The sequence below is a fragment of the Oscarella lobularis genome, chromosome 1, assembly GCF_947507565.1.
Source record: "Oscarella lobularis chromosome 1, ooOscLobu1.1, whole genome shotgun sequence".
NCBI lineage: Eukaryota > Metazoa > Porifera > Homoscleromorpha > Homosclerophorida > Oscarellidae > Oscarella > Oscarella lobularis.
Genome location: NC_089175.1, coordinates 4,545,504 through 4,570,024, shown reverse-complemented (window position 1 = coordinate 4,570,024; position 24,521 = coordinate 4,545,504). Strand labels below are relative to the sequence as shown.

The window sequence follows — 24,521 nt, the reverse complement described above, 5'->3', positions numbered from 1 at the left end:
CAGCACAGACGTATGTTTGTTTCAGCACCAAAGATTAGGAGAAGAAGTACAGTACGTGTAGCCTAAAATAAAACCAATTGTTTCTTCGCGAGGGGTCATAACCCCGCGCTCACGTGAAGAGGCGGGGCCGGTGCAAAAGGTCGACCAAAAAGATCCGCCAGTCTTTCGCAGAGCAAATCTGCTCGTTATCTGTTACGTGACGCTAGTATTGCACAATCGATACTATACGTGCGCATCTGACCGCATCCAGCCTATTTACCCTTACAAACAGAAAGGAGACGAAATCACAAGACGTGGAGGAGGGTGGGGTACGATTGTGTAATGGTCATACTACGGGGGAAAACGATAGTCCCCCCTGGCCCAGGGGCTTGCATCATCTGTCTATAAAGCGAAGGCTGCAAAACAGCGAGCTCATAAACGGCACCGGCGAGTAGCGGATATACCATGAAGGAAGCCAGACGACGACTCGAGGAATGCAAAGAGTCTCGACGCCGATCGCGCCGGCGTCGCTTCGTCGACACGACGCTACGCACATTTCAAAGTCAGTGGACGCGTCGGACGATGCGAGTCGAACGAGGCCAGTACGTCGATCGGTTCGAAGTCAGTTGGCTTCACTATTTCCGCATGCTGAGAAAGCTGCACGAGCACGAGGGCGAACAGCCGTTTCGCTACGAGGCGACGTCGTCGATTTTTCGTCGCCGGTACGAGTTCGATATGTCGAAGTATTCGCACTGCATTGCCGCCGGGCCGCGATGGAAGCGTCGCGTCGTCATCTACGGATGGTGGAATCGGGACTCGGAGTGCTGGGGGAAGAGCGGCGACTGCAAGAATATCGTTCACTTCGACGCCGTCAGCGAGGAGCTGGGCGATCACGACGAGTTGAAGTATGCTCGCGTGGAAGAGAAGATCACTACGGAGGATGATTTTGAGCAGCTGACAAGAGCATGCAATTTCAATATTTTCCTCGATGACAAACAATCACCCGATACAAGCCTTAGGGTGGCTGAGGACGAATATAATCCGCATGAGTACCAAATATCAACAGACGGAGGGGGCGAATTCAAGATTACCATACGAGGTACTTTTCCGGCAACTCGAAATAATCTGCCCGGGTGGATTGTTACTGTGGAAGCGATACTCGGTGGAGATCAATCTACTCGTAGGGTTTTCTTGAAGCCCTTTGGCAACGACATGACGTTTCAGGAGGCTCAAAATGTAACAGGAGATGAATCGCCGGGTGACGCGTATCTGGTTCGTCTTAACACGCAAGACGGAAAAACCAGTCGATTTTTCACGAAGGGTAGTCGAACTCCATTGAGATACAGTACATGGGACAGCTTTGAATTAGACCCTATTGATCGAACCTAGTACATCAAGTAAATAAGACAGAGTCGCACTTAGATCTCCTCCGCCTGCATGTTCTCAATCGGCGACAGAACTTTCGTTGATGCTACTGTACTTTCAGCTTGCGCTAATGAGCCGTAGACTAAAGCCATCAGTTCACCCACTCGGAAAGTTCTAGCACGGCACTCAGTGCCGTGCTAGAACTTTCCAGCTTCGCTTACTCAAAAACGAGCCTTATGGGCTGCCGTACGTTGTCCTGCGAGGCATCACAACGCCGCTATCAGAGCAGACTTGCGCACAGACTTACGTCTCTGCGTCTCTGAATACAGCTAGCGCGCTTTACCGTGGCTTGCTCCGCTCCCAGGCGTTGCTCCAAATTTTACAGCTGCCACTAAACTTTAATTTAGCCAAGAACGTACCAAAACACCATGACATAAAAGTAAGCATAATGTAACAAGCAATAATTAAAAATGTAACACCCACCACTAAACAACTTGAATTGGAGTTCGTACTGTAACAATTTTATCATCAACAGTCATGTATAATGTATCAAACAAAATAATTAAAACACCCACCACTAAACAATTGGAGTTCCTACTGTAACAATTTTCATCAACAGTCATGTAACCGCTTTCATTAATCATCATCACCACGACGATGACGACGATGACGACGACGACGACGACGACGCCGTTCGACGACGTTTTCTTTTCCTTTGTCGAAACCGTTCAATTGCGCTCCTTTCCTTCCTACCTCCACCAACGACTAAATCTAAGAGTTTGTCAATACAAATTGAAGGATCGGGGAACGCCTCAATGAGAACTTGAAGTGCACAAAGATCAGAATGAAGTATTTCTGAGTTGGGACGAAGTAACAAAGTCTCAGCAGTTTCGTCTTTTCTATGCTCTATCACAGTTCCGCTCTTGTTTTGTAGGTTTAGAACAAAAGTCTTCTTGCACCTGCATGCCATATTCAATATTTATTGTCTAAAACGGCGTTGCCATACCTTTCAATTAAATTTGAACCTTTCGCAGTCTTCCGCCGTATTTGCTGAAGCTTGAATACTTTACCGCAGTTTTCAACAGAAAGTTGAAGACCATAAGGAGTAATTGCCTCATCAGTTTCTTTTTCGTTATATGCCAAATGCGAAACCTATATAGTTTGAGCTGAACATAATGCCTCTATTTCACACAAACAACCTTACCATAATAAGAACACTGAAGCTTAGAAGAGGGTCTATCCATTCGTCAAGGATTAGTTGGAATAGACAATCAACCGTTGCCGTGTAATCTTCATTGTGTGAAGCTTTTCTCTCTTCTTGGTCAATTTTGCAAGCTAACCCCGAAAGCAAAGTCACTTGCCTTAGACTGATTACGTTGCTAGCATCCGTGCCACATACAGAATTACCGTTGTTGTAAAGAGATTTACCGTAGTTGTAAAGAGATTTGATCCACGAGTAACCAGGCTCCCGCAGCCCTGCTAAAAGCTTTTTTCTCCATTCGCTGCTACTTGCTAACAAAGCCTTATATCGAACAAGTGCTGCCATAAACAATTGATATCTTTTGCGTAAATTTTCAACTGTGCAATTTGTCGGAACGCAATCGACGAGCCAGAAAAGAAGGATAGGAGAAATGGTACACTGGTCTGTGCCATTTAGCGCCAATTCAAACAGTGGCGTAATGGCTTTTGTACGCCTAAACACAAAACGTTTAGCAGCTTGCACGAACTGTCTGTTAAATGATTTACTTGAGTAACGCGGTAAATTTGTCCCACTTCGAAGACGTTGACAATGCAGCCAGCAACGACGACGTTTTTTTGACCAGTAGACTCTCAACCTAAGATAATAAGAACAAATAAGATTTTACAACTGAAAACGTTACATTTGGATCTGTCAGATCTGGCAATCCTCTAGTGTTGCTGAACAGGTGATCCACAATCATTTCAGGAGCAGCTATTGAAATCCAACTATCGCCTGTAAATTTTTCCCACAAAGCGAGAAACTTGCTGAATCCAAGTTCTATTCGTCCGAGCTGTAAAATTCTAAAGCGACGAATTACGTAGAAGTGACTATTGTATTCAAATTCTATACCTCAGGACATGAGCAAGATGAGAGGACCGCCCTAAGCCGAAGGCAAAATATCTTGTGCGATGCATTGCAGACGAAAGTTCAAGCAACATCCTGACAGCTGGTGTCCAAACGTCGTTGTCAGTACTTACTATCACTTCATCGTTTTCAGAAACAAAGATTGCCGAAATTTCGGGTAAGTTTACATCAGTAAATAGATTCTTCAATTCTTCCATTCTGCTATCTAAGCTATAGTATGCTGAAGTTTCACCAGGGGGAGGCGGGGCAGTCAAAACTTCCAATGCACACATGATCATGTGGATAATCCTATTGCTATCAAAAGATTTGTCCATATGTGAAAGGCACCGTTCAAAGGGCGAAATAAACGCTTGAACCAATGCGTCCTCGTCCAAGCAACAACGCAGTAAGACGAACCTTAAAGTGGCAAAAAACTCGTGAAGCCTTCTAAACGAGTTGTAACAAACAGCCTTGTTCAAGACAGTTGCGTCCATTAGCTTGCAAACATGCTGACTTTGATTTTGAAGCCAGCTAATTGCGACAGTCGGCGGAACCAGTGATGATAAGCTCTGATTTTCTACCGTCACAACATTTGACTCAAGAAGAGAAATAGTCAGGAAAACCAGAGAGCTTGAGGAGCTTAGAGATTGATTATGAAAATTGGTAAGAAGCCACTCTGCTAAAACGCTTTTTTTAGTGTCATCGACGTGGCTAATAATGTCAGAAATAACAGCGTGCTGCGCCAACATTTGCCCAATCTGTGAAAAAAACTTTCTATTTCGAAGTAGTCTACATATGCAAATTAACGCTTACTTCATTGGCATCTTCTATTTCGTCTTCTTCTACAAACTCTTTTTCTGGGCTTTCAGATAAACACTTTAGAGAGAAAGCAACTATCCAAGAAAAAGTGGTGTTATCTCTATTCAGCCTGAGTGACCTATCGTTCCAGAGCGCGGAATCTAACTTCGTAATAATTCGCCACAATAACAGCAATGGTGTCAAAACGTCCTTGTCCGGAGGCCACAGGTTAACGGTTTTCAAAACGCACAGCTTTCGCATTGCGTCTAGCACGTTTTGATTACACTTTGAGGCGGTGGCATCGATTCTAAGGTCACTGCCTACTGCTAAAAGATAACCTACCGCGGCAATTTCAGCTAAAATCCTGCCATGATCGGTGAAGCCGAAATGCAATAGAGCATTGCACATCACGCAAATAGTTTTCAAAAACGAGTCCTCCAGAAAGCGTTCGGATTCTCCGTACTGAAGAAAACAACGCATTGCTTCCGTAGACGATACTTCTGCAGAAAAGGGATGTCGCAAAAAGTCACACAAAAAATCAGCAACGCCGCTGTTGAGCAGAGAGCAAACATGAGAGAACCCGTTCCACTTACTGAAGCTCTTCCACAGTCTTCTATCAGCATCATTTATTCGTAAATGACGTGTAGATTTTAGTCCCCTTCTGATGACTGCATTTAGGCGCCTACTCCATTCTTCGGTGTTCTGGATGAGGACGTTCCTTTGTAGAGCAGAAAATTTTGGGCACAATGCAGCCAACTGGAAACCTATTATCAGCTCATCTGGAAAACTTTGCAAACTAGCAACAAAAAATCACTTAATACTTGTTTTAAAAGGCTGCAGCAATGGGCTTGCCTTAGACTAGACGAGAGTATCTCACCGTTCCTGTCAAAGGAAGACGAAACGTTTGACGATTTATCTGCAAGCAGTGAACTGGCATGAACGGCCGAAGTTGACGCTTCGGAAAGCGCCCCTGTCGTTGCTCTTTTTCTTTCTTGTGCAATTGGCTTTTTCTCTGCAGCTGCTGCTTTTTTTCCCGCTGCAGCAGCTGCTTTCTTTTTCGCTGCAGCAGCTGCTTTCTTTTTCGCTGCAGCAGCTGCTTTCTTTTTCGCTGCAGCAGCTGCTTTCTTTTTCGCTGCAGCACCTGCTTTCTTTTTCGCTGCAGCACCTGCTTTCTTTTTCGCTGCAGCACCTGCTTTCTTTTTCGCTGCAGGAGCTTTTTTTTTCCAAGCATGCAAGCCACTTGTCAGCAATTTTCGAAAGCAAAGACAACGCGACGTCGTCTTTCTCGCGAAGAAACTTTCGAGTGATGAAAAGGAAGCGGCTAAATTCGTTTTTCTTGCAGAGGCTTTTACCTGGAGAAGAAACCACTACAGTACTCATAACATGTCATGAATTACTGTAATTGTACCTGACTTGCTAGAAATACATGCCTTTGTTTCTCGTACTGAGCAGTGCCATGACGGAATAGAATAATCTGACCTAGCTTCCTCAACAATCCTACCCACTAGAGTAATAGGTATCGGGTCTTCAATGACTTTTGAAAGGGCGCCATCAACGTCAAGAGACCATTCCGACTCAACGCCAATAGCACCACCAGCAGTTTCATCTATGCAACCTTGCCCTTCTGGCAAATTTTCTTTTGATTTCAAAAAGTCATTCAAAACAGTTTGAACGAAGCTTAAAAATTGAGGCTTGCAGTGACTCATAAGCCTGCAAAGAAACTGAAATTGCTGAATTTTGCTAATCCCTTCAAAAGAATAAGATATCGGAGGACTGTAATCAAAGTCCGATGGACACTCAATGCGATGATAAATAGCTTGCACAACGTGAGGACACCATGCTCGATCGCCGTGTTCTGAACACGTCGTAGATGTGATTTTGCGGCGATCAAATTTGATTTCTACGAAAGCAGCAGCGTCGCTACTTTGGTCATCATCAAAAACCTCCGCAACTACAACAAAGCCTAAAACAGCAAAAACTTACAGACTTTTAAAAAGAAACGTCATCGTGCACTGACGCATTCTAATCTAACGCTCAAGCTCCTATTAAGTAAACGATTCTGGCTAGCCAAAGCACATCTGATACTGGTAGCTTGCACGTTAATCATACGTAGTTTGGCTAGCCAGAAAACGTATACGGAAGGCGTCAGTATGTTCAAGCAATGGCCACCAACGTAGCATCAGTAGTTAGAAATTTGGCTCGAGAGAGCAGCAAGCAAGAGAAAGAGAAAGAGGGTAATTGGTACTGTACACGAACTGCTCTATTTAGGAGACCGAAAGTCAGGGTTTTCTCTCCCATAAAATTTCTCATTATTTTAATTTAGGAAAAGACTCGGAGAATTCAAAAATATTTTTCCAACGAACGAAATGAACTAAGTGAGGGTGTGGTTCGCTGAACGTGAAAATCTCTAGAAAGAGATCGTGCGCACTCACAGCTAGCTAGCTAAGACGGATTTCGTTTTAGCGCGACAAATCGTACCTATTTGCTTGCCGTTCTTCACCTGCCATTCTGGCTCCTCAAGAAAGCGCGGTTTAGAGGGCGGATTTCTGGAAAGGTGGGCGTATCGCCTAATAATAGCTTTCCTTTGGGGAAAAGCTGCCTTCGCGATCGCTAGCTGGACGTTTTCTGGAACTTTTTGGACGTGATTGCTAAAGATTTCAACCGCTTCAAAGGGCAGCATTTGAGCGGTCACATTGAGCGCTACGTCGTAAAGAGTTGGCACCAGAGATCCACCCTGCTGAACGTCGACGACTCAACGGACTCGCTTCCAGACTCCGTTTGGTCGGATAAATTGTGCCGTGCGTTTCGTAAAGGCAGAAGGCCGCTGTTGTCGTCGTCCTCGTCTTCGTAATGATCGGAGTCCTCGACGAAGAAGGGCGCGAAGAAGTCGGCGTCCATGTTGCGAGTAGGACCTGTAGATATCGGCCGTAGATATCTAGGATTTACATACCGGCTTTTTGCCCGGATTACGTTTTGCTCTCGCGGGAGGGACGAAGGTTGACGTAACGAAATCTCCCCGGCCGAACCAAACGTTGCTTACCTTGAAAGCTGTCGTGGTCAACCTGAGAGAATGGACAAACGATGGGGAGAGCGCGTGTTTGACAATCTTCCGTCGATCATCGAAGTGTTTGACCCCATGTCCGTCGTAGATCGACTTCTCGCCGAAAGGCTCGTCTCTCGAGAGCAGTACGAAATGCTGCGAGATTCGTCCACCACGACTGAAGACAAATCGCGCCGGCTCCTCGTCGACATTTTACCGCGGAAAGGAGAAACGGCCTTCGACGAGTTTGTTGCCATTTTGCAAAATACAGAACGGCAGGATTTTTCACGAAGGCTAGTCGAACTCCATTGAAATACAGTACATGGGACAGCTTTGAATTAGACCCTATTGATCGAACCTAGTGCATTAAGTAAATAAGACAGACCCTGACTTAATTAGACCTACTCCGCCTGCATGTTCTCAATCGGCGACAGAACTTTCGTTGATGTTACTTTCAGCTTGGACAACAATTGCAAAACCGTTTCTCTCTAGCATTTGTTGCCAGTCGCTAGCGGTCACTGAACTGCGATAAGGCCACACTAGCTCAACAGTCTCTGTAACGCAAAGTGAATAGATAGATGAATAGAATAGATACAAAACGTGCATGCACCAAGAAAACTACGTACTACTAAAACAACAACAAATAAACAAACAAACACGAACAAGTTGGAGAACCATGCAGACCATTTCATATCGTCATTAGTCGCTATCGCTTCTATTTGAATCACTCAAATTATAAGAACGCATCTCTTTCAGTTGCTGAAACAGCCTAATTTCTTCCTTATCGTCTACAGAAAAACCAGAACTATCGCTGGAAGTGTCTAAAAGTTTACCCATGCAAATTGAAGTGTCTGGAAACGCTTCTATAAGAAAATCCAATGCGATGATATCACAACAAAGTACATTCAAGTTTGGTCGCAGAAGAAAATAATCCATAGCTTGTTCTCTGCTATGCTCCGACGCATTGCTGTTTTTGCTTTGTAGATTTTGTACAAACGCCGTCTTGCACCTGCATATTTAATAACTTTGTTAGTCATTGCTTATTACGTTTACAATCCATACGTCTCAATTAGCATTGATCCGCTTGCACTTACACGCCGTATTCTCCGAAGCTTTCCCTTTTCAAAAAATCGAGGAAAAAGAGCAAAACCGTTACTAGCAGAAGAAACTGCCGTGTCAGTCTCACTCGTGTCATATGCTAAGTGTGACACCTAAAGGTTAGGTACAATAAGCCCCTATACATATACATTTCTCTATGCACAGTCAACCTACCACAATAAGAACGCTGAAACTTAGAAGGGGGTCAATCCATTCGTCAAGGATGAGTTGGAATAGAGAGTTTGCTGTAGCCATGTAACTTTCATTTCGGGTAACTTCTCTTTCTTTTTGGTCAATTCTACACGCTAGTCCCGCAAGCAAAGATAATTGTTTTTGACTGATTTTTCCCTGTCTCAAACAACGTTTACAGTAATCTTCTATGCAGTAATCGCAGTTGTCGTGAATGTCGTCTCCCCAAGCGGAGTGATAAAAAGGACTCGAATACCGAGAGTCTTGCAGCTTTGCTAAAAGATCTTCTCTTGTTTCTCTGCTGTTCACCAACAACGCTTTATATCTAACAAATGCCACTTCAGACAACCGGTATCTTTTGCGCAAATTTTCAATTGTAGAATCTGTCGAAACGCAACCGGCGAGCCAGAATAGAACGGAAGGAGAAACGATTGGCTGCGGATTTGTGTCGAACGCTTTAAACAATGCTGTAGTTGCATTCATGTATCTAAAATCGCAACGACAATAGCAGCTGCACGACTGTCCAGTACAAATAATTTACCCTAGTAACTTGATTATTTCAGATGAAGCCGACAGTGCAACAAGCAGAGATGATGTTTTTCTGAACAGTACACTCTCGGCCTAATTCATAAATCAATATAATAAATAAACGATGTCAAAAAGTTTACGTGTTCGTCGGTCATATTAGGCAATCCTTCCTTGCCGCACAGCAAGTGCTTCAATATGTCTTCAGGAGAAGCTATCAAAACCCAGTCACCGCTTGTAGCTTTATCCCATATAGAGATAAATTTGCTAAATCCAAGTTCAATTCGTCCGTACTTCAAAACCCTATACAAAAATAAGAGTGAGTTTGGCTTGTCAGTGCGTGTTGCTGTCTGTACTTGAGAACTTTGACAACATAAGAAGACATCATGGAAGACCCCGTAGAATGCATTGCCGATGATAGTTCCATTAATAGTCGAACAATCGGTGCCCAAATTTTGCTGCTTGTTTGATGAACTTCATTCTCCTTCGCGGGAGGATGTACAGAAAAAGATGTCATGCTCTGAAGTTTCTCAGGAGAAAACATTTCTGAAATTTTGGGCAGGTTCAAAACAGTTAGCCTGTTTTCTAACACCTGCTTCTCGTAGTAAGAATACGTTGAAATCCCAGCTGCCGTAGTCAAAGTCTCGTACGCACAGTTGAAAATGTAGGAAATTGCTTCTCTGGCAACAGCAGAGTCTGGAAGTAGATCCAAAGATGTGTCAATCAGTGAAAAACACTGTTGAAACGGCAATATAACCGCTTGAACTACAGCGTCGTAATCTGACCAGCAACGCGGTAGAACAAATCTCAGAGTGCTGAAAAATTCGTACAGATTTCTAAGCGAGCTGTAACAAACAGTATTATCGGCGATAGCTATTTCTACGAAATTGCGAAGGTGCCAACTTCGATTTTGAAGCCAGCCACACGCGACATGCAGAACTAGTGATAAGCTCTGCTCTTCCGACATCTTAGCTTGTGACTCAAGCAGAGAAATTGTTAAGAAGACCAGAGAGTTAGACGAGCTTAGCGACTGATCATGAAAACTCTCAAGAAGCCACTCTGCTAGAACAAGCGCTTCAGTCTCTTGAGCGTGACTGATGACATCAGAAATAACAGCGTGCTGAGCCAACATTTGTCCAACCTATAGACAAACCTTCTTATTTTGAGATCTCTATGCGCGCAATTGAAACTTACGTCGTTGAAATAGTCTACCTCGGTATCGAAAATCGTTTCTGGGCTTTGAGCTAGACACTTCAAAGCAAAAGCAACAATCCAAGACATAGCAGTGTCTTCTCGCTTTTTAGACAGTCTAAGAGATGTATCTTTCCACACGTCAGCGTCCAGCTTTGTAATGATCTTCCATAATAACAGCAAAGGCGTTACAAGGTCACCGCTAGGAGAAGGCCACAGGATAGCGGTTTCTAAACCGCACAGTTTACGCAGCACTTCTAGCAGGTCTTGGCTAACACTTGTAGCCGCATCCGTACCGGTTCTAAGGTCAGTACCTACCGCTAGAAGGTAACCTACTGCAGCACTTTCAACCAAAAGCTTGCTATGACCGGCGAAGTTGAAATGCATTAGAGCATTGCATATCACGCAAATTGTTTTCAAGAAGGATTCACTCAGAAAACATTTGACCTCTCCGTGCCGAAGAAAGGAAACCATTGTTTCTGTTAATGACACCGCAGCAGGTAAAGGCTTCTGTACAAACTTGCACAAAACTTCAGCGACGCCGCTGCTGAACAGAGAGCCCGTGTGAGAAAATCCGTTCCACTTATAAAAGCCTCGCCACAGTCTTCTATTGGCTAATTTTTCTTCACAAGAAAGCTCTCCTTGGAAACGGTTTGTAAGCTCTAGTCCACGTTTGACCACTGCATTAAGCCGCACCATCCATTCTTCAGTGTTTTGACTGAAAACCTCCCTTTGAAACAAAGAAAAGTTTGGACACAGTGCAGCCAACTGGTGACATGTCATCAACTCGTCCGGAAACGTTTGCAAACTAGTTACAAAAATAAATTTAATTAAAGGAGTTTAGCATTCAATTGGAACAGCTTGCCTCAGACCAGACGAAAGTATTTCACTGTTTCTGTCGTCAAAAAAAGAAGAAAACGTGCTATTCGACCCCTGCAGATCGACAGCCCATAAAGGACAAGGACAAAAAGGATTTCGCTTTGCTTTATCGTCCACAGCCGAAGTTAGAGCACCATGCTTGTTACAACTGTTAAGTGCCATTTTAGACAACTTTTCTTCTAAACAAGCCAACCACATGTTGGTAACTTTTGAAAGCAAAGACAACGCTTCGTCATCTTTCTTGCGAAGAACTTTTTTTATGGCGGTAAGGAAGCGGAAAAAGTAATTGCGTCTGTCAGACGAGCGTTTATCTGTAAAACCACCGCGTCAATCATTTGTGACATCATTAGCTAGTTACCTACCTGATTTACCAGATAAAAATTCCTTTACTTCTTTAATTAAGCCTTGCCATGATTTAATTGGCGTACGTGCAAAACACCTGCCTACTATGTCAGGCGTTCCGTCTGCTGTAATTCGCGGAAGAGACCACTCTGGCTTATCGCCAATAGCTCCTCCAGCCGTTGAATCAACACATCCTTGCGCTTCTGGCAAATTTTCTTTTGTTTCCAAAAATTCATCTAAAACCGTTTGAGCGAGGCCCAAACAGTGGGGCTGGTAGCTACTCAAGAGTCTACAGAGAAACTGCGTCTGCTGAAATGCACTAAGCTGTTGGATGGAGTGAGATATTGGAAGACGGTATCTAAAGTCCGATGGACATTCAATGCGATGATATATGGCTTGCACAATGTGACGGCACCAATTTCTATTACTGTGCTTTGAACATGATGCAGATGTGATTTTGCGGCGATCAAAATTTATTGCTACCGAAGCTGCAGCCGGAGTATAATCGTCGTCAGTGCTCTTAGCAACATCGGCAACTAACACAAAGCCTACAAACAACACGCATAGCGTTAATAGAAACAATGGGCCTGGTGGGAGAAGTAGAGAGTGCACGTGCGCAAGATGACAGGATGAGAGCGTGACTCGCGAAATCGTACCTATTTGCTTGCCTTCCTTCACTGTCCATCTTGACTGCCTCGAACAATAATCTCTGACAACACTGGGCGATTTCCTGGACAGGTGGGCGTATTGACTAATAATAGCTTTCTTTCGGGGAAAAGCGGCCTTCACGATGGATAACTGGACGTCCTCTGGAACTCTTTTGACGTTATTGCTGAAGATTTCTACTGATTCGAAAGGCAGCATGCGCGCGGTTACGTTGAGTGCAGCATCGTAAAGCGTCGATAGCGATGATTCAGTTGCCTCACTCTCAGACGATTCTTCGGACGCGGCACGGTCTCCAAAGAACCAGCTGTCGCTGTCGCTGTCGTTGTTGTCGGCGTAGAAGTTGTCGTCGTTGTCGTCGACGTAGCCGTTGTCGTACCAGTCGCCATCGTAGGGGTCGCAGCCATCCTCGGAGTCCTCCACGTAGAATTGATCATCATCGTCGTCGAAATACATCTCGATCGAGCAGTGCCGCACCACCAACGACCTAATGAAGATCCGGAGCGAAGAAGATAGGGCCCGGCTGTTGTGTACGCGTTTGTGCGTAAACAAGTCACGAGAGACCTTTCTATATAGTATGGCACGAGATCTTCCTTTGGTGGCGAACCAAATCATGAAATGTTCGTCTTGGCAGGCGTACTAAGTGAAGCGGACTGGACTGACATAAAGTTGCACGTAAGAGCGACGTACGGCCGGCTGGCTGGCCGGCTGGCAGCTCTGTATATACGAGCATACATATTAGACGGGGTGGGGAGAGTTTGAAAGAGAAAGTCCAGGAGCTAAAACCTCAGATTGCTTGTTCTAATGGAAAAGGTTCTAAATGTACACAACATTCCATTCCATTCTTATATTTGTTCTTGTAGGAATTTATGAAATTTTCAGCGGTAAAACGTGTTCGCTTAGAAGACACAGCTGTGTTAGTTTTATCGCCGCCTAACTTAATTAAAGGACGTTTTTCGTTGAAACTAAAAAAGAAGTTACGGATCTTAGTTAAAAAGCTGTCTCGTCGCCAGCCTGAGAGAATGGACAAGCGATGGAGAGAGCGCGTGTTTAACAATCTTCCGTCAATCATCGAATGAGATGTTCGACCCCATGTCCGTTGTAGATTAACTTCTCGCCGTTTGACGAGTTCGTCACCCTTTTGCAAAATACAGAACGTCAGGATCACAGTTTTTGGAGCTCAACAAACGTACTACAGTATACGGACGGCAGTGCTTGGGGTGAATAAATAAATACTTTCTTCTGCAGAAAAGAAAATCGAACAATTACTAAATAATAAAATTAAAAAATTGGAAGGACATCTTTCTCTGTTGTCGGGTTGAGAAATAAGGTTGCTTTTTGACTTGAAATAAATATAAGAAGAGAATTGGATACATTTACTTATTTTAGATTGGGAGATGGGATGGAGGTAATCTGAACTGGAAAATCATCACACCAAACATGCCCATTGGTTGTTCGCCATTTGGACGCGTGGCCGAAATCAATGGGATGATACTGTACATGTTGGCTACGGGAATACAATGTACAGATTGAAGGACGGGGAGTGGGACGAAAAGACTGACACGCGTGTCGTCATATGGAATGTCTTTGAATCTGAAGGCAAAGGATACGTGATGGACTGGGGAAGTAAGAATATTTATGAATGGAAGAGTGAAAAAAGAGATTTGGAATTACTAACCGAAATACCAGAACAACTTCAAATCGATAGAAGATCGGCTATTGGACACGACGGAAAAATTTATCTAGTGGGAGGGTGGTTGGGGAGTGATAAAGTAAGCTGCTTTGATGTTCATAGAAGAGAATGGAAACCAATAAAAGAAATGAAGAAGGAGCGGTGGGACTGCTCGTTGGCTGTGATCGATGATAAAATGTTTGTCGGAGGAGGGTTTGGAGCCGGCAATTCGTTCGAATGTCTTTTGATGAATAAAGAAAAGTGGATTGATGTCAAGCCAGCCACGAAGGAATGGTGTCAATTGTCGTCGTGGAACGGAAAACTTGTGGCAACAGGCGGATGGAAGAACAGCGGCATTGAAATGTACGATGAATTGTCTGGGGAATGGCTTCCCTTGCCGTCAATGAATCGCATACGAAACGGCCATGGGGCATGTACAACGAAAGACGATCGTTTGGTCGTAGTGGGGGGAGTGGGTGCTAAGGACACGGCTGAATATTTGAAACTGTAATTGTGTTTTTGGTAGATCAATAAATGCACTGTATCTTGCTTTAGCCACGAGACTTTTCATTGTTTCCAAGCTGTGATGCAAACAATCACGATCACGTTCTACAGCACGAGATCCTCCTTGCGTAGAAAAGAATGTCTTACCAAATAGATCTGCCTGCATACATCGGAGGACAACTACTACTCCGTTTCGTTAGAAGGCGTCTCAGGCGCCGCGGACGAACTCTCGGTCAACTGCTCCTACCCCAGTGGACTCGCACAAGCGACGGCGAGGTCGATCGCTACGAAATCGGCTGGCTGCTCTACATACGAATGCGCAAGGCGATGCGCGAGCACGAGCGATCGGATCGACGCGACAAACCGTTTCGCTTCGAGACGCGATCGGCGATCTGGGGCCTACTCTACGAGCTGGATTTTGGCGCGTATTCGTACTGCACGGCCGTCGCGCGACGATGGGAACGCTTCGTGATCGTCAGCTGTCGGAAAAGGAGCGGCGAGGAGCAATTCGCGAGAAAGATCTACCACGTTCGAGTCGGCGTGTGCGAGCGCGAAGATCACGGCGACTTTACGGCCGCCATTGAGTCGGAGGAGTTTGTTGAGAGTGACAGCCTCGTCGAGTAAGTCAGGGATAAAATATTTCTGAGATATATGTAACACGCTAGGGAGTAAAATCTCTATGTATCGGTACGTGGCCACATATATAACAAGAGATTAGATAACAAGAGATTAGACTGCATTGCATGGGAATTTACGTTGATTATAATTTATCGTAATGAAACTAAGCTGCAGCAATCTCTCTAGGGAATTTACTTATATTGAGAGACTCTAATAATTGTGTGACTGGACTTTAGGCAAACGGAACTTTCACATGAAGATTTATCTAATCGTTACGTTACAATCTACTGCGACGACGCGTGTCTCCGGGTCAGTGGTGACTCCAGGTCCGGTTATTCAATCAAAACATACGATCCGGCAGGAAAGTTCAAAATGATTGCCGTCGAGTCGCAAGAGCACCACTTAGGTATGCCGACTCGAATTGAAACGGTATGCGATGAGTATATCAAAGAAGAAGGCGTTTGCATGACGAGTTACACATCGAACCGTCCCGAATTGATGGCATTCGCCAAGCCGAACGGCCACTCAGACGATCAATATATGATTTATGTGAAAAAGATGGACGGTGAAAACATATGGCAATTTAGGAGGAAGATTGGCGATAAAGTGATCCCGCTAAAATACACTGCTACTAGTACAATTTACTTCGAGATTGAATTGACCACTTGAACTAACCGTCAAGAAGCACGAACGAGTGCAGACCTCAATAACATTCTAAAGAACTGTACGGCGTGGTTAGCTAAGCTAGGCGTCTTTTTTTCGCGGACGAATCCGTTTGAATCAATTTGTAACCAGAACAGAACTCGCTACCGGTTGGCAAACTAATTGCATATAGGGCGTACGAATATTTCATCGCGATTGCAAATATTTAGACCGTTGCTACGGACGTGCAAGGAAGCCAGGGGAAGGATTGGAATCATACAAGGATCAATGTGATGAATGTTTTAATTAATTCATGGATTAGGACGAAAAAGCGTGCGGACACCAAGGTAACGTGAAATCTCACGGAAACCGCGGTAAGGTTTACTTCCGGAACTCACCGCGGTTACGCGGTGAGTCGCACTTAAACTTTCACTTTCAAAATCGAGGAATAATCAAATTTTGCCATGGTTACTCGACCGAAAAATAGCGTAAAGCGGAAACCACAAGAACTTAACTTCCCCGATCTTTCCCCAGACGGAGAGTGTACAAAAACCATCGAGGAAACTGGGCTCATCATACGCCGCGTCAAACGCGATCGAAGAGCCTCTATAATGGGTACGCACCACTCCGTTCCAGCGCGAACTGCCTACGTCGACGGGCGCGACGTCGACGTGCACGATCTCACGCTATCGAAGTACAAAAAGATGCGAGCGAGCGTCGAAAAGACGCGTTACGTCGCCAACAAGGGGGATCCGAACGCGACGTTTCGCTATTCGAAGTGGTTCAGTTCGGCTTCGTACGACGTGACCATCGCCGTCAAAACGCCGCACAAGGGAGACAAAAACGGTTACCGTATGTACAGCTGGAAGAAGAGCGCGACGAGCGCGTGGAGGAACGACGTCGACGACGGCGCCGTCGGGTGGGAGTTTCACGAGTTCCAGTCGATGACCGATCGACGAGCGGCGAACGCCGTCCCTTTGTCTCCGACTCCGACTCCGAAGGGTCGCAATGCCGTGCCTTTGTCTCCTAACGCGCGCGGATTGTATCCTGCGACGGGCGCCACGCCCGTCGTGTTGATGACAGGCAACGTGCTCCTGGGAGTTCGATTTCGCTCGGGTACCTACTCGAGCTACCTGAACGCGTCGATACATGACAGCCTATTCCAAATTGAAGCCTTTTTCGATACAGCCTCCACGAGTTCTAGTATTGGTAAAGGTATCACGATTGCTGTGCGATCGGTCACCTATCCTTGCGTCTACATGACCATTGACGACCCGAGTAAGTATAATCCGATCGATTTCAAGCAATTTCATTGCGGCGATCATCTTCCAATTGAATACCTGTTTCGTCTGTATGAAGGTCAGAGTCAATCTCCAGGCAATGTTCTTGCCAACGCTATTCTGTATTGGATGAAAGATCGGAGCGTTGTTAAAATAGCGGGTGGCACAAGAATTACAATGGCTCATCCGGCGAGCTTATCCAGAAATGACTTCACATTACGTAGAATTTGAGTACATCTTTGAAAAACTTGTTGACATGTTTCTTTGAAAAGATAGATTCTTTTCTTCTTTTTCTTTCACCAGTGATTATACTTTATCAATGAATTTGCGTCTGTGGAGTTCCTCTTCGAAAGGAAGCGCCGTGGCGGGGTTCCCCCAGGTCGTGAATTCCCGTATGTCTTCGCACGTGCCACGAAAGCGACGATCGCACTGCTCATGGAAGACGAACTAGACGTCGTTATGGAGCCGAAACCGCCTTTGGGAATTCGCTGCCTCCCCCCCGTTACGGACGACGTCAAGAAGAAGAGCCGACTGTAAGGAAAAACAAGAGAAACGCGGCGTTCGCACGCAGAACGGGTTTACTCACCTCGCACCGACTCATAACGACGCGAACGACATCTCAAAATAGCGCGAACGCGACTAACTGCACGTGCTTTTCGATTTTTAACCGAGAGCGCTTATTAGCGCGTGTTTCGACGTGAATTCTTGGGGAGTACTGTAGCGTGCTTCGATTTTTCTTCCTACCCGGATAGCGTGACGTTTTGCGTTCTTCATGCCGATTTAGGTATCGCGGTTTCATTCTCGTTTTTACGTTTTTCATCTACGCATCGTATCACCTCTCGCGAAAGGCCATTAGCGTTGTCAAGGTGACCCGAGACTTGCGTTCCGTTGCTGCATAATAATTGGATTCGAATTTTTAGAATGCATGGAGCTGCAATCAAAATTCAACCGACAATAGCTCCTACGGAACGAACTGCACTGGTTGGAAACCGTTTGGTAAGAGGGCGGTATCCTCACTTGAAAAAGTAGATTTATTGATTTGAGACGTCGTTGTAGACGGTGACCATTCCAAGGTGTATCTTGGAAGTCTCGATACATCGTTTCTGATTGCTTATGCCGTCGCTATGTTCTTTAGGTATGAACTCGCAGCACATCTCTATGCACGTAATGGAGCCGACCACCACAGTTGTACGGGTGGAACCCGTATAACGACGGAGGGAGGCTCTTTCAAACGTGATCTTAGGGCCGGAAGTGTATGTCCGTATGTATGTATGTATGTATGTATGTCTGTTCGTCACGCTCCGTATTGTGACGTCGCTTAAAAACCCGTTTTTTCGTACAGCGCATGCGCGACATGGGGCCCAAAACGGTGACCCGAAAAAGGCGATTTACGGCGCGAATAAAGCGTTTTTTCTTTCATAAACGGAAAATATGCTTAGAAACCCATGTTTCAAATTGATCTGTGCTATTTTTCGTTTTGTCAATGCGCTGGGAAACCGAAACTAGAGTTTTGATTGTCACGCTCTGACGTCACAATCAAAAGTATCCGCTCATGTACAGTTGGTACGTGGGTATGTATGTGTGTACGGGTAACAGAAATATGACCCGTACATATGCATATGTCTTCAAATACAGAGCAAATTATGAAATACAATACAATGTACGTCAGAAAAGCGCCTAATTAGAAAAACATGGCAATTATGCGAAATGTAGGTAGGACTGAGCTGTAGGGGCTAAGGGCAGTGATGACTACGTGAATATGTGGCAAAATAAAATTTATGACGTCACACTATGTAATGCACTCGCGTACCGTAGCGGTGGGAGGCTCTGAATGATGGCAACACGGTGAACACCGGGCCATCATTCTCTAGTAATAGTGTAATGATGATCTAGTGGTCATCTAGGCGACAGAATGAATCTTCGTTACTTTCTGATGATTGGAATGCTTGGTATGTTTATGGAAAAGTACTTTCTCACGTAGATACTAGATAAGGTGGTAATTAATTAATTAGGATCTGGATTATTTACTGCTGCACTTGGTTTTGCTCACTTTTTGAATATCCACGTATTGGCATACTTCGTTGTCGTGCAAGTATTGGGCGGAATGTTTCAGGTTCAAAATATAACTATTAATTAATTAATTAATTCGGTATATTTTGGTAAAATTATAGTCTACTGGATGGCCAAGTGTTGTAGCCATAATGGCTAATTGGTTTGGAAGGGGAAAGTATGTGCAATTGAATTAAATTACTATCAAAACATTTATCGTTTTTCAGTCGGGGTCTTATTATGGGCATATGGAATTCTCACACGTCTGTTGGAAATATTCTTGGATCTCTTATAGCCGGATATTTTGTTCACTTCTATTGGTACCAGTAGTGAGCAAGAATGCAATGCTTGCTACTCAATGTTTGCTATAGGCAATGGTCATTTATTGTCCCTGGACTAATCATTGGCTCGTTAGGTATCTTGGCTGCTTTGTTTCTCCCTACAGGTAGGTTTACATAAACGGTCATCATTATTGGTTACTAATAAAGAAACGTAACATCAGACCCAAGTGAAGTTGACGCACTGCCTCCTAATCATCATCATCATGTACAGTGTACGCCAATTTAATTTCTTACGCATCATGCAATTTATTTTAGGATTTTTCTGGCGATACAAATCCGTTAATAAACGCTGAAAGGGCGTCAATCTCCTCCGGTGTCTCCTTCACAAGTACAGGGTCTCAGGCCAGTCGCAGATTATTGGTAATAAAATAATTCTTTATTTCTTATTGCGCAGTCTTCCAGAGCCGTTGGATTATGCAAAGCCCTTAGAATTCCGGTAAAATGCCACGCTACATATGTATTGTATATCTAATTGCAAAACTTTGAAGGGGGTCGTAGAGTACTCCGTCTCCCTTTTCTTTGCCAAACTCGTCGCCTACACGTTTCTCTACTGGCTTCCCTTTTACATACACAGCACGCTAAGTAGAGAAACATGTGTTCCTATGATTGTTCTCTAACTTCATGTCCCGACGCAGAAGACAGTGCCGGTAACCCTGTGAGCAAAACGATGGCGGCTTACTTCTCAACGTTTTTCGATATTGGTGGAATCGTTGGGTCAATTGCTATCGGATACTTGTCTGATAGACTAAAATTGCGCGGCATTGCATGCGTCCTTATGACAGTTTTGTCAATACCAGCGGTGATAAGAAATCAATTTTTCAGTTGCCAGCTTTTAGTTTCATTATGTTGGCTTTTAGTTGTTCTTTTACGAGCTCTACGGTGGCGAATCTGAAAAAATGACTATTGGTACATCAAAAAAGTCAAACTATTATGTAATTGTTTTGTTTTAATCTACTGTTGTATACAGTGTTATCTTCGATTTGTGGATTCTTTCTCAATGGGCCTTACGCTCTCGTAACGACAGCCGTTTCCGCCGATTTGGTATTAAAATAATAATTTACAGTGATTAATTAACCATTTCAAAAACTTTAGGGTACTCATAAATCACTTGAAGGCAACGAGAAAGCCAAGGCAATGGTAGCGGCTATAATAGACGGCACGGGATCAATAGGCAAGCGCTTATCAAATATGGTACTGACTGGTTTACCAATGGATCTATAGGTGCTGCTGTGGGCCCATTTCTTACCGGCTGGGTCGCTGGATCTGATAGCGTAAGAAAGATTTACAGAGTATCTTTGCATAGAATGCAATTGCATTTGTTTTGTTACAGGAAACTGGTTGGAAGAACGTTTTTTATATGCTCATTGCGGCCTCGGCTCTTTCTGGACTGGTAAATGTCTTATTATGCATGGTTTGACTGCAGAGTTACAGCATTTTTTAGCTCCTTACGCGTATTCTAGTGCGAGACATACGAAGATTGATCAAAAGATGCTGAAACAATTGGGCTACGCCCGAGTACCCTCATTTTTACAGATGTATTGCTCTACCGGTAATCATTTTTTACTCTTTTTATTCTTTCTGTTCAATTTTGCGTGGGTACCTACTCAAGCTGCCTGAACTAATCAATAAATGCCTCCAATTCCATTATATAGCGCAGCCCTTATGGCCATTGGTACTACTAGTAGGGGTATCACAATTGCCATGTGATCACTCACCTACGCTTGGGTCTACATGACAATTGATGACTCAAGTAAGTATAATCCGATAGACACTGCGGAGATTATCTTCCAATTGAATACCAGTTTTGTCTATATAAAATCAGTTATCAGAGTCAATTGGCAGGAACATTTCAAGTCAATGCTACTCTGTAGTCACGATGGGATTATTCAAACTGTAGCCTAATCTCGCTCGTTGCCAACGTCGATACGTTTACCGTCTCCGAAAAATTCATCGTAAGCGTACTGTACCTTCGTCGAGGTCCAGTGAATGAAAGATTAGAGCGTTGTCAAGATCTAAGGATATGAGGGTGTGGCTTGCCGCTCAACTGTTGCAAATAGCCTTCCTTCTCAGTGACAACAACAAAAACTAGGCTATCTATTTACCAGAACTTCGTCTAGACAATTTCGTCTTATCGGACGACGGTGAAGTGCTGGCGATTAATATAAATAACGCTATCGTCGTCGATGCAATGAATTTCGCGTCACAACCCATTCATTCCAAAGACGAAGACCCGCCTTTAGGTGATGATATTGAATTCAATGCGACGGCCCTATGTACGGGACTCCATCGCGATCACAATTTCATCTACATGTGTCGAGCTGTTGGGCGCCTTCTTCGTTCCATGGCAACGTCGTCTGGAAATCCGTTATCTGATCACGTGCGCGATTGCATGTTTTATCGTTCTGAAACGACGCGAATCAATGCCGCAATACGATTGTATGATTACCTTATTAGTTTGCTACCGTCGGGAGAGGATAGCAAATTTTTCAAATAAATAAATAAATACATTATTGATTTTTTTGATGAGAGTCGATGCGATCGTCCTGGCCTCTTTGATCATTACATCTTCGGATAGAGGCGAATCTAAACACAGGAGAAGTGATACATTATGTCTTCGATTGAAAACTTTTCAAAGTACTTAGTAGGCGATGAGAACTTCGCGAAGAATGACGTCGATACAGCAGTGCTCCTTCTTTATTCCGGATTCGATGAGGCATTCCATTACTTTATTCCGGCAAGCGGTGTACGTACTCCGCCGGCAGGCGGTGTATATATACCGGAAGGCGTGTACGTACTCCGCCGGACGGCGGTGTATATATTCAGGCAGCCGGTGTATATATTCCGGCAAGCGGTGTACGTACTCCGCCGGCAGGCGGTGTATATATTCCGGTAAGCGGTGTACGTACCCCGCCGGCAGGCGGTGTATATATTCCGGCAGACGGTGTATATATTCCGGCAGGCGGTGTACGTACTCCGCCGGCAGGCGGTGTATATATTCCGGCAGGCGGTGTATACATTCCGGCAAGCGGTGTACGTACTCCGCCGGCAGTCGGTGTATATATTCCGGCATGCGGTGTATATATTCCGGCAGGCGGTGTAAGTACTCCGCCAGAAGGCGGTGTATATATTCCGGCAGGCGGTGTACGTACTTCGCCAGCAGGCGGTGTATATATTCCGGCAGGCGGTGTATATATTCCGGAGGGCGGTGTACGTACTTCGCCCGCAGGCGGTGTATATATTCCGGCAGGCGGTGTATATATTCCGGCAGGCGGTGTACGTACTCCGCCAGCAGGCGGTGTATATATTCCGGCAAGCGGTGTATATATTCCGGCAGACGGTGTATGTACTCCGCCAGCAGGCGGTGTATATATTCCGGCAAGCGGTGTATATATTCCGGCAGACGGTGTATGTACTCCGCCGGCAAGCGGTGTATATATTCCGGCAGGCGGTGTATGTACTCCGCCGGCAGGCGGTGTATATATTCCGGCAGGCGGTGTACGTACTCCGCCGGCAGGCGGTGTATATATTCCGGCAGACGGTGTATATATTCCGGCAGGCGGTGTACGTACTCCGCCGGCAGGCGGTGTATATATTCCGGCAGACGGTGTATATATTCCGGCAGGCGGTGTACGTACTCCTCCGGCAGGCGGTGTATATATTCCGGCAGGCGGTGTATATATTCCGGCAGGCGTTGTACGTACTCGGCCAGCAGGCGGTGTATATACTCCGGCAGGCGGTGTATATATTCCGGCAGGCGGTGTACGTACTCCGCCGGCAGGCGGTGTATATATTCCGGCAGGCGGTGTATATATTCCGGCAAGCGGTGTATATATTTCGGCAGGCGGTGTACGTACTCCGCCGGCAGGCGGTGTATATATTCCGGCAGGCGGTGTATATATTCCTGCAGACGGTGTATGTACTCCGCCGGCAGGCGGTGTATATATTCCGGCAAGCGGTGTATATATTTCGGCAGGCGGTGTACGTACTCTACCGGTAGGCGGTGTATATATTCCGGCAAGCGGTGTATATATTCCGGCAGGCGGTGTATGTACTCCGCCGGCAGGCGGTGTATATATTCCGGCAGGCGGTGTACGTACTCCGCCGGCAGGCGGTGTATATATTCCGGCAGGCGGTGTATATATTCCGGCAGACGGTGTATATATTCCGGCAGGCGGAGTACGTACTCCGCCGGCAGGCGGTGTATATATTCCGGCAGGCGGTGTATATATTCCGGCAGACGGTGTATATATTCCGGCAGGCGGTGTATGTACTCCGCCGGAAGGCGGTGTATATAATCCGGCAAGCGGTGTACGTACTCCGCAGGCAGACGGTGTATATATTCCGGCAAGCGGTGTATGTACTCCGCCGGCAGTCGGTGTATATATTCCGGCAGGCGGTGTACGTACTCCGCCGGCAGGCGGTGTATATATTCCGGCAAGCGGTGTACGTACTCCGCCGGCTGGCGGTGTATATACTCCGGCAGGCGGTGTATATATTCCGGCAGACGGTGTACGTACTCCGCAGGCAGACGGTGTATATATTCCGGCAAGCGGTGTATGTACTCCGCCGGCAGTCGGTGTATATATTCCGGCAGGCGGTGTACGTACTCCGCCGGCAGGCGGTGTATATATTCCGGCAAGCGGTGTACGTACTCCGCCGGCTGGCGGTGTATATACTCCGGCAGGCGGTGTATATATTCCGGCAGACGGTGTATATATTCCGGCAGGCGGTGTACGTACTCCGCCGGCAGGCGGTGTATATATTCCGGCAAGCGGTGTACGCACTCCGCCGGCAGGCGGTGTATATATTCCGGCAGACGGTGTATATATTCCGGCAGGCGGTGTACGTACTCCGCCGTCAGGCGGTGTATATATACGGCAAGCGGTGTATATATTCCGGCAGGCGGTGTATGTACTCCGCCGGCAGGCGGTGTATATATTCCGGCAGACGGTGTATATATTCCGGCAGGCGGTGTACGTACTCCGCCGGCAGGCGGTGTATATATTCCGGCAGGCGGTGTATATATTCCGGCAGGCGGTGTACGTACTCCGCCGGCAGGCGGTGCATATATTCCGGCAGGCGGTGTATATATTCCGGCAGACGGTGTATATATTCCGGCAGGCGGTGTACGTACTCCGCCGGCTGGCGGTGTATATACTCCGGCAGGCGGTGTATATATTCCGGCAGGCGGTGTACGTACTCCGCCAGCAGGCGGTGTATATATTCCGGCAAGCGGTGTATGTACTCCGCCGGCAGGCGGTGT

General features: G+C 45.6%; 3 protein-coding genes across 3 annotated transcripts; 1 reads left to right on the top strand and 2 right to left on the bottom strand.

Annotated features, from left to right (window-relative positions):
• Positions 1–1,978: 1,978 nt before the first annotated feature.
• On the bottom strand, positions 1,979–3,563 carry LOC136190417 (uncharacterized). Its single transcript, XM_065978565.1, has 6 exons — positions 3,434–3,563; positions 3,225–3,384; positions 3,091–3,179; positions 2,549–3,038; positions 2,351–2,496; positions 1,979–2,303 (listed from the first exon to the last, which is right to left on the bottom strand). The coding sequence occupies exons 1-6, from the start codon at positions 3,520–3,522 to the stop codon at positions 1,991–1,993; spliced, it is 1,287 nt and encodes a 428-aa protein (XP_065834637.1). The 5' UTR covers positions 3,523–3,563; the 3' UTR covers positions 1,979–1,990.
• Positions 3,564–5,137: 1,574 nt separating this feature from the next.
• On the bottom strand, positions 5,138–7,030 carry LOC136199601 (zinc finger SWIM domain-containing protein 8 homolog). Its single transcript, XM_065989833.1, has 3 exons — positions 6,704–7,030; positions 5,634–6,188; positions 5,138–5,577 (listed from the first exon to the last, which is right to left on the bottom strand). Exons 1-3 carry the CDS (start codon positions 6,903–6,905, stop codon positions 5,138–5,140), a joined length of 1,197 nt encoding a protein of 398 aa, XP_065845905.1. The 5' UTR covers positions 6,906–7,030.
• A 10,242-nt stretch (positions 7,031–17,272) lies between these two features.
• On the top strand, positions 17,273–20,902 carry LOC136199529 (glucose-6-phosphate exchanger SLC37A2-like). Its single transcript, XM_065989744.1, has 20 exons — positions 17,273–17,401; positions 17,653–17,734; positions 17,789–17,864; positions 17,925–18,003; positions 18,762–18,817; positions 18,881–18,981; positions 19,040–19,095; positions 19,145–19,237; positions 19,289–19,362; positions 19,420–19,463; positions 19,514–19,600; positions 19,653–19,694; positions 19,747–19,840; positions 19,894–20,057; positions 20,116–20,164; positions 20,226–20,299; positions 20,351–20,429; positions 20,480–20,529; positions 20,589–20,648; positions 20,700–20,902. The coding sequence occupies exons 1-20, from the start codon at positions 17,304–17,306 to the stop codon at positions 20,751–20,753; spliced, it is 1,512 nt and encodes a 503-aa protein (XP_065845816.1). The 5' UTR covers positions 17,273–17,303; the 3' UTR covers positions 20,754–20,902.
• Positions 20,903–24,521: the final 3,619 nt, after the last annotated feature.